Source organism: Mastacembelus armatus, chromosome 18 (assembly GCF_900324485.2).
Source record: "Mastacembelus armatus chromosome 18, fMasArm1.2, whole genome shotgun sequence".
NCBI lineage: Eukaryota > Metazoa > Chordata > Actinopteri > Synbranchiformes > Mastacembelidae > Mastacembelus > Mastacembelus armatus.
This window is the reverse complement of record NC_046650.1, coordinates 17,460,531-17,470,705: the sequence shown is the minus strand read 5'-3', so window position 1 is coordinate 17,470,705 and position 10,175 is coordinate 17,460,531. Positions and strand designations below refer to the sequence as shown.

Below are 10,175 nucleotides of genomic sequence, written 5' to 3'. Positions count from 1 at the left end.
CCCTGACCAGACGCTTCAGGTCATTGTTATGTAAAACCACTATGTTCCCTGAAACCCTGGAGCAGATCTACCCCCTCTGGACTCTGTTTGGGTAAAGCTGCTGAAATCCTTCAGCTTCACATGGACAGTTTCACTGTTTTTATTTGGCACAAGGCACAGACCAATAAGCTGGACCAGGTTCTGGACTCACACACATTCAGCACATTCATTGGTGCTGTCAGTCTCTAGATGGGATCTGGACTCACTCAGGTGAAAGACAGTTTCCCTGTAAATGTCCATGTGGACTCGACACAGTTTAACCAGCAGGAGCCGAACAAAGAGGCCAGTGTGTGTGACAGACATGCTGCTGGCTCTCACTACCTGCCTCTGTGTGTGTGTGTGTGAGTGTGTGTGTGTGAGACATTCGCTGTGGTGGAAATTCTGAGTCCTCTACATTAGCAGTAAGTGGGTGTGTTGGTGTACTTGTATCTTAATGGGGACCAGCTTGGAGCTGGACCTGGTTCAAATTCAGTTTTAGGATTCTGGTTGGAACTGGTTTAGTTTCGGGGCACGTAATGGGATAATGGGCCCTGGTTGCAGACGGGGATAAGGCCCCACAGTCCCCCTGTATAGGACACACTCATATGGTTGTGTTGTCTGTAGAGTTTCATGTTGGTTTTGTGTGAGACTGTTTGTTGTGTATTTTCTGCCGCTGAGTGTGAAGGTGTCGGGTTTATGTGTTTGGGAATGTGCTTTTCTGAGGAGCCATAATCCACCAAACACACAGTCAGAGTCCCTGACCTGAACTTAAAGTAATGTCTGTATCAGTCCAGACATCAGGACTTGGTCTGAGAGGAAAGACTACAGATGTTCTGCTGACCTCAGTTTGTTTTTATGTGCACAGGAAACAACCAAAGGTGAGGTCCGAGCCACCACTGGGCTGCTGGAAACATCTGGACTGAAAAATCACATCAGGATTTGTTTTGGCAGCTGATCCAAATCTCAAACTTAGAGTTCTGGATATTTGGTTCCTCTTGTGATTCTTTTACTGACGCGGTCCCGTCACCACAGAAATCTCGTTTTAGTTTTCATGGCTTAGAGTTTCTGCTCTTCTCTCTTGTTCTAACTTGATGCCGCGGGTTTTCTTTTACTCCCCTCGGGTCAGAGTTTCTCTCAGAAGCTGCACGTCACACGCTCCTCCTCCGTCTCCAAACCCCCCTGGAGGAGGCACATCCTTCAGAGAGGAGAGAGGGAGGCCAGAGGGAAGCAGAGGACAGCAGTCAGTCGGATTTTCCTTCCCTCTTCTCTCCTCCGTGTCGTTTCTTTGCTACAGTCATGTTGGACACGCTCACCTTCCTCCTGGAGAAGCTCTTCCTCCTGGCCCACATCAAGCTGTCCAGCCTGCTGCCTCCTCTGCGCAGAGAGTCGCCGCCCGCCAAGCGCCCCGACTGGGATGAATGTCCTGCGCAGCCCGCCGGAGTTACACAGAAGTTCCAGCGGGGAGACCTGCTGGAGGTCCCGCGGACTCTCTTCATCCACTTCGGCATCTACCTGGGTGACAACCGGGTGGCGCACCTGATCCCTGACATCTTGCCGGTGCTGACCGATGACAGCCGCCAAATCCAGGAGATGGTGACCAACACGCGGCTGCTGCTCGGGGTGCTCTCCAAGCGCGCCAGCATCCGGGTGGATTCAGTGGAGGACTTCGCGTACGGAGCCAAGATCCTGCCCAACAACATGGACCGGGCGGTGCACCGGAGGCCGCTGTCCGGGGAGGAGGTGGCCCGGCGAGCGGAGCGCCTGGTGGGCTCCGTGTCCTACAGCCTGCTGTGGAACAACTGTGAGCACTTCGTCACCTACTGCCGCTACGGGGTGGCGCAAAGCCTGCAGACCGAGAAGGTAACACACTTTACGCGCGGGCCTTCAGGCGCCTGCTTTGATCATGTAGCTTTTACGCGCGAAGGATGAACCGGTCTGATGGTTGTTGCTGATTTCTGCTGTTCACGCTGATGCACTTTCAGCATTTTCACACCAACCACAGAGTCAGGCAGGAGGTTCTGTTCGACACGAGTCTTTAGTTCCTCCTTTGGGGTCTTTCCCTGTAACAACGCAGCGCTCAGATTATTTCAAAAGCATCTTAAAAGCTGCGCTGGTGCCGGAGCATTTGTCGACTTTGCTTCTGCCTGTGTGCACAGTATCTAAAGGTGTTCCTGTTTTGGTGAAGCTACACCGGCACGGAGCGGCTTTGGCACCGGTCTGGTTTAAACAGAGTAAAGTCCTCTCGCAGGAGGCGACAGTCAGGCGGCCTGTGTGTCTGCAGCCTCAGGAAAAACCACCTTTGAACTGGATGTCAGGCTGTAAATGAGCTCAGCCTAAACCCCGGAGGAGCAGCTCGACACTAAAATACCAAAAATGAGCAGCTTTACTGTAAACACTGAGAGCAGGTACTGGACTCCAGGGAAAGAAAATGTTTTAGGCTTTAAAACTGTTTTTGTCTTTGAAAAGATGAAACTAGGGATTTTCAGCCTTTTGGTTGTTGCACGTGGTCAAATCACATATTTGCTTCAAGGCTTTTAACTTGAGAACAGCCTGTGTCTTTAAACGCCCCAGTCAGATACTGAGACTTTTTCTCCTCCTGTCTCTTCTAATAATCTCAAGACCCCTCGGGTTTACTCGGCGGTCAGCTTGAGAGGACGCAAACCCCAGGTTGGGAACCCCTGCTGCATATAAACCAGCTCCACATAGAGAAGCTCAAATGCTGCAGAAACTTTGATGCACAGTACTTTTACTTGTGATACTTGGAGTACTTTACCTTAAAATATCTCAGTATATTTATTTAAGTAGGATTTTTTTTTTTTGCCTGGGTAAAAGACGAGAGCCTGGACAATCCTGTGCTTCTTCGTCTCCTCCATCCTCCTCAGGCGAAATTCTTAGAGCCCCAGCTCATTTTAAACGAAAAGGATAATGTGGGTCACTGCTGGGAAAAGTCCAGAGAACAAGAGCTGCATTCAGACCAGCACCGCCTGCCAGAAACCAGAGTCTGTGTACACCGATGATGATGATGATGATGAGCCTGAGCCTCTCACTGATCAGCATCAGACCCCAGACAGAACCACCAGCTTCTCTAAACCACAAACCAGAAGGTCTTTTTAAAGCACTTAGTGGTTTAACTGGGATTCATGAGGAGGCTGAGTTGGGTCTATCAGATCAGACAGATGATCAATTCATCTGATTGGTTTTTCAGGATGTGACTTAAAACAACGTGAAGAAGAAAAGTTCAACCCAAACACTGAAACTCTGGTCTGAGTCACTTATGACCTACAGGCTCCGTTATCTGTGTTGTCTGATATTCAATTAAGCTCTTTGATTAGGTGGAGGCCATGTTTGCAGTAAAGCTGCAGATATTACTGCAATTAGGCTGCAAAAGTGAATCTCCCCATAATAAACCACTTTACATATCTGATAAATGGTTTTATGGTTCTAAAGAGAACGCGACATTTGGACCTGAACAGCTGCTGTGACTGTAGACAGGAGTACTGCAGTAAATTATTGCAGTACTAGTAGAAATACCACAGACTAAAACATGGTGGGTAGCTGACGTTGACTACCTTATATACTTCTAATTTGAAGTACTTTATATACTGGTTTTTATCAGGCAGCATCCAGGGGGGTCCAAGGAATCTTCCAAGACTGTGAAACCACAGTATGAGCCTCACTCAGTCACACGGTTAGACAAGTGGCTGATCATTGTGTTTTCCAGAGGTTTTATTTTGAAATCGTATATTCCCAGCAAACATACTGTGGCTTTTTCTGTGCGCTGTAGAAAGTTGTTTTTGGCAGCCAGGGGGCACCGTTCAGCACAGTTTACCGTAAACTAAATAAACCTTTAAATCAGTGTGGAAATCTGAGCCTCACTGCTTTAATCATGCAGATGTCCAAGCTCAAACTTTACTGATCCCCAAAGAGAAAGTGCAAACACAGAGATGTTTAAATGACCAATAACAAATTACAGAAATTAGCAGGACAGCAAAGAGCCAAACACACTGGACTAACTTATGTTGTGCAAATATCTGTGCAAACTCTATAGTGTATTGTAGAATTACATAATAGTAGTAATATAGTACAAGTATAGAATATAATCCAGTAAGCGGCTGGGGCCCATTTGGCAGCAGAGAGAACCTCTCCCTGATCCAGTTTCGCTTCCTGTAATTACCCACCTAAACGTCTGACCTGCCTGCAGGTTTGTTAGAGGGGGGCTGGGGCCAACAGGGGCTTAAACAGGGGCCTCACACTAAACTAAGCCTCAGGTCTGTTTATATGTTCTGGGTTCTTGGAGTAGGAGTTGGCTCAGTGAGTCTTAGGTTGGAAAGTGTTTTTGTGTGTTTTTTTTTTTTTTTTGCTTTTGACAGTTTCTGCTTTATCATGTGTATTTATCATTTTTTAATCAGTAGTTTAATCTATGACATGTCAGAAAACATGACCTGCACTTTTTTTCTTCACCCAAGAGGATAAAACCTGAGGAAAAGCTAATGAATGTGCTACTAACTTTAGCACTAGCTCTTTTATTGTAGTTTTGCACCTTGGCATCATCACATCTGTGCAGAATGAACTGTGGTCAGCTCCTGTTTGCACTTCACCCGTGGCTGCACAGACAGTTATCACTGGGTTATTGTGACACTGCCCAAAACTTTAAATTGTGATTTTTCTCAGGGAAGTTCTGTTAGAAGCAGCCTCCTTATCCCTATTGATTTCTGAGCAGATTTATGAATTTTTATTTGATGTTAATGTTTTGGTTTTAGCTGTTTTGCTGCCCCCATGTGGTGAAAATAGAAAATAACAAAATTATTGCTTCTTTAAAGTGATTTGTCTGAATTCAGTTTTCTAGATCTCTAAAATATCAACAATTCATTCTGTAAATAACAGAATAACGTTGATTTGTATTTTTCTGCTAATTTTAATGATTTTATTCAAATGAAAATAGAAATGTATTTACTATTTCCTGTTTACATTCTGAAGGATCAGTAGCAGCAGATTCATGTTTTCTTTATTTTAAAATATTGATGTTATTTCCCACTTTTCTTCCAGTTCTGTGAGTGGCTGAAGTCGCTGATCCGGGACCAGCGTAACGTCCTCCTGACGGCGCTGCTGGGGCTCCTCTCCATGGGGTGTTTGGGAATATCCTTCAGCACCGCCCTGCTCACCCTCCTCATCCCCTTCACCCTGTGGATGGCCAGTTAGGAGGCCGCCACGTTGGAAGACCGACAGACAGGAAGTGGTCGTCTGCAAACAAGTTCATGACAAAACAGTGACTGAACCTAAAACCTCACCTAACACCACCCACTGGGATATTTTGGAGGCAGTGAGACAACTTGTAGTTTTCCACTTTAGACTCTGTTAAATGAACCAAATAGCATTTAATAATTACTGACTTCACTGGAACTGCAGGTTTGGTTTTAAAGGGATGATGTAGGAAACCGGGTGACCTTTGCCCTCCAACATGGCAGCACATCCCTGACAAACATGTTCCTAACATCATGTAACACTTGTGCAGACACAAAGCCACAGAGTCAGAGCTGATCTCTAATCAGTCTCATACCAGAGAAATCAAACTAAAACCTTAACCTCATTTACATTACATCAGCGTGTTAGCTGTGGACTATTTTCAGTGGAGGATGAAGGAACATGAAATAATGACCGTTGGTTTTTCCTTCATTTATTGTCACTGTATGTAAACACCCAATGAAAACCTGCTGTTTCTGCAAACGTCACATTCCAGGATGTAAAACGAGAAGCATCTGCTAGTTTTGATATATTTTATATTTTTGTAGACTCTTATCAAGCAGATAAAATTCTCTCAAATGACAAAAACAAAAGTCTACACTGAAACAAATCCATCTTTTAGCCACATTCTGGGTCCTACAATCCCAGAAAACCTTTGCAAGACTACTCTGAGTTAAGGTTTTTGCCATAGTACTGCTCAGATGTTCCTAAGGTAGTAAACAAACAGTGAACAGTATTTTTATCTTCAATACAAATGTGACTGGACCGCGTTTACACACATGTACACAGAGACTCTGTTAACTCTGTGGGAACAGCAGAACGGTTCCTGTTTCTTTACCCTGTAGAGGAGAACCTGCTCAGTTCGGCCCCTGAAGCTCTTCTGTAAATACCTATAGGTCTCATGTTGTGACCCGATTGTTCTCTAACAGTCACAAACTTTTGTACAGAATTTATTTTTATGATGCTGTAACACTTTGTACTGTTTTTATGTAAATAAAGGAAGTGGATGTGGACTTGTTGATTTCTTTGATTTCAAAATATGTCCAGTGATTTTTGAGTCAAATGCTGCTCAGAAAAAGTACATTTACTCAAGTACTGTAGTTGATTTTGAAGTATTTGTACTTTACCTGAGTATTTCCATGTTGTACTTGGACTTCACTACATGTCAGAGTCAAACCTTGGACTATTTCCTGCTCTACATTTATCTGATAACTTTAGTTCCTTTTCAGAATCAGATGAATGAATACTTTTACTGTGGATACTTCAAGTACATTTGGATACTGTTGGACATTTACTGCAGTAACTTTCACTACATGAATATCATTTTAGATAATGACCTGATGCTTCATTGTTTTTGGTAAAATTATAATTTTGTCTCTTCACTTTTTCCTGGAGAACCAGTCTTCTCCTTCAGGTCTTATGGAAATCCATAAGCCGCTGGTCTCTGTCGCCCTCTACTGGGAACCAGTGGGGACAGCAGGTCTGCACCAATTAGAACTGGATCACTGTTTTGGTATTTCTTGGAGTAAAAGGCAGCAGGCATCACAAAGAGTCGTCGTCTGGGGAGGTAAAGGTAAAGGACTAAATAAATACCAGGAAACATTCAAGAGTGAAATCAATAAATGGGATTTTAGCCATGAGAGGGTCTATCAGTGTGTCAGAGCGGGGGGGGGGGGTTCTTCCCGTCCAAAGACTATAATAAGAGATCTTTAAATATTTCGTTTATAGCTCGATTCTGATCTTAGAAAAGAAACTTCAGATGAAACTTTACTGAAGTTTGTGCTGTTGTGCAGCTCCTGCAGTCTCTAATCCCCTCCGCCCTCAGCACCGCCCACAGGACAACAGCAGCCCCGGACCGACGGTCACTTCCTTCTGCTCCTCGTCCTCACAGCATGTTTCCTCTGCAGCTGCTCGCGCTGCTCTTCATCCTCACCCCGACACGCGCAGAGGAGGAGGAGGAAGAGGAGGAAGATGAAGAGGTAGATGCAAGCAGGCGGAGAGGGAAGACGACGCGGAGTAAATATGACCTGGTGTTCAGCAGGGGAGACCTGCTGGAGGTGCCCCGGACTCTGTTCACACACTTTGGGATTTACCTGGGCGGGGGCAGGTGAGTCCGCTCCTCTCTTCTGATTGGTCGCACTGGTGCACAATGATATCGATGCTTCGATGTGAGTTTTGTCTTTATTCTCTTCTTTACCTGTCCTGTCCTGCCTTGTCCTGTCCTGTCCTGTCCTGTCCTGTCCTGTCCTGTCCTGTCCTGTCCTGCCTTGTCCTGTCCTGTCCTGTCCTGTCCTGTCCTGTCCTGTCCTGTCCTGTCCTGTCCTGTCCTGCCCTGTCCTGTCCTGTCCTGTCCTGTCCTTCAGAGTTGCTCATTTCATCCCAGACATCATGCCCGTCGTCTCCAGTGACCAGCACCGAATCAACCAGATGGTGACCAACACCAGGCTCATACTGGGAGTACTGGCCAAGGTACTGAAGCATCCACCCATTCAGCCCGGCACACTGCCCCTGACACAATAACAACAGTAAACACACCTGAGAGGTGACATGTTGCGCTGTATGCAGAATGGCCCATTTCCCATGACTGTGTCTGGTATTATTGGATTCTAATAACTGTATTGATCACTTTAACGCTGGTGAACTGATGTTAACTACCTCAGGTGTCTGGAATCAGGAATGGACTCATGGTGTTTAAAGGGTCAATCTGTGTAAATGTGCTGTTTCCTCAGTGTGGCAGTGTGAGAGTGGACTCAGTGGATGACTTCGCCTACGGATCAGAGATACTCATCAACACCATGGACAAGGTGACGCTGTGTTTCTGTCCTCACCGGTGTTCAGAATATTAGGAACACCTCAGAATATATGGCAGTGCAGAACAACAGCACCTTTAACTCTGACCTCAATGATTAATTTGAATAAAATATCTAAACATCTCATGTATTGGTTTGTAAACAGACGATAAATTCACAGGAGGTCTTAGTGAAAATGTTCCTCCCCTTGGTCACGCTTTCTAAATCTGACCAGCACAGAACAGGCTGCTGTTGTTTCTGAGATCCTGACAAATATTTTTAGCCCCTGAACACGGATATTTTTCCTTCTGAGTAAACGTTAATCCATAAAAGTCACCACCTGCACCAGCAACTCACAGGATTAGTGATGAGGCAAGAAATAGCTGCATGGTTGAAAGTATTAGCAGGGTCTGGACCCGACCTGTCCTGTTCTGTCTTGCCCAGGTGTGCAGCCGCCCGGCGCTGCAGGGGGAGGAGGTGGCCCGGAGGGCTGAGAAGCTGCAGGGCGATGTGGCCTACAGCCTGCTGTGGTACAACTGTGAGCACTTTGTCATGTACTGTCGATACGGGACCGTCATGAGCTTCCAGACGTTTCAGGTGACTGAACTACATCAGAACCACTCTAATGTCAGGCTGAACACAGTTCTGTTAGTTCTGACATTTGCACAATCAGACTCTTGAGCCCTGATTTGTTTTTGTTTTGTTTTTGCCTATATTAGGCAAACCAAACCAGATGTTCTCAGGTCACTTGATCCTTTCTTTTCTCACTCATCCCCCCGTCTCGTATTTTCTCTCTGGCTACTGCAGATTAACACTGGTCACAGATCAGTCCGGCCTCCCGCTGTAACTGGATTAAGCCCCAGTGCTGTTGCAACAGGCAGCCAGTCAAAGCCCTGTTGTTTCTGTGGTGTCACTGATTGCAGCATGTGATTAGAGGTGTGATGTTGGGAAAGAACAGAGCAAACAAGGCACCAGGTTTTTATTCTGAAGAAACAAATGAAGAAGAGGGAGGGAATGGGAATGAACATGGAAAAGCTTTTGGCATCTTGAATAATTTTCAACTTTTAATTTGCAGGTTCAAGCTTCTGACAAGTTAACATTTACTTGTTTCTTGATTTTAAACTGGATGGAAGAATAAATGAAACCCTCTTAGCTGCTCCATCTAGTGGCTATTTATGGAAAGAAGCCCTTTAATAAATAAAACAAATATATGTGCAAACAAAACAGGAGATACTAGACAGCAAAGCTGAAGAAACAGATGTGGATTATCACATGTATATATGCAGACACTTCACCTCCTTTCTCCTCCTCTTCATCAGTTCTGTAAGACGGTGAGGAAGCTGGTGTTGAGTCGGCGTGTTGCCAAGGCGACGGCGTTGCTGGGGGCGTGTCTGCTCCTCTACCTGCGAGCTGTGAGCACCTGTGCCACCCTGCTGGCCATCCTGCTGCCCTTCCTCATATGGATGGCCTCATAAACTCCGACGCAGTGAATGAACGTCTTGAGCTCTCCAGACTATTTACATTTTAAACACACAGGAATAATCCGTAAAAATGTAGATGTCGTGAGTCTAATAAAGATTGTATTTTTATGAAAATCCTGAGTTTGTGGGGTTTTGTGGGCAGTTAATAATACTATGATAAGATCGTGGTGATTTCTTAGTATTTGGACAATTATGTATTTCCCTTGTGAACATTAGTACGTGTGCCTGTAGAATTAACAGTTTAATGTGCAGGAGCTTTTACTAAATTTCTATTTTATATATTTTTGGTTTGTTGTTGTTGCATTCAATGGAAATGATCATACATGTAGGAAAACATGAGGAATTATATGTTTATACTGAGTAGCATCAATGTCATGCTTTTATTTTATTTCTATGTGATTGTTTTTTGTGTTACTACTCTTACATTTGCATTTTATTTATTTTATTAAATTTTTTTTAAGTATTTAGTTGTTTCTTAATCTATCGCGTTAATTCTTAATTTTAGTTTATTAGTCGTTTTTACATTTTATTTTATTTTGTGAGATTAAAAAATAAAAAGCGTTGCTTGTTGTTGTCCCGCCTTCCGTGCCCCGTATGGACGCGCTGATTGGCTCAGAGAGAACCGGTGTCACGTCAATCATAATCT

The 10,175-nt window shown here is 44.7% G+C and overlaps 2 protein-coding genes across 2 annotated transcripts; both read left to right on the top strand.

Annotated features, from left to right (window-relative positions):
* The first annotated feature begins 1,234 nt into the window (after window positions 1-1,234).
* LOC113140707 (lecithin retinol acyltransferase-like) lies at window positions 1,235-6,253 on the top strand. The gene is made up of 2 exons (XM_026324663.1): window positions 1,235-1,878; window positions 5,065-6,253. Exons 1-2 carry the CDS (start codon window positions 1,315-1,317, stop codon window positions 5,215-5,217), a joined length of 717 nt encoding a protein of 238 aa, XP_026180448.1. The 5' UTR covers window positions 1,235-1,314; the 3' UTR covers window positions 5,218-6,253.
* Window positions 6,254-7,151: 898 nt separating this feature from the next.
* LOC113140789 (lecithin retinol acyltransferase-like) lies at window positions 7,152-9,523 on the top strand. The gene is made up of 5 exons (XM_026324793.1): window positions 7,152-7,366; window positions 7,623-7,728; window positions 7,989-8,063; window positions 8,493-8,645; window positions 9,368-9,523. Exons 1-5 carry the CDS (start codon window positions 7,152-7,154, stop codon window positions 9,521-9,523), a joined length of 705 nt encoding a protein of 234 aa, XP_026180578.1.
* The last annotated feature ends 652 nt before the right edge of the window (window positions 9,524-10,175 follow it).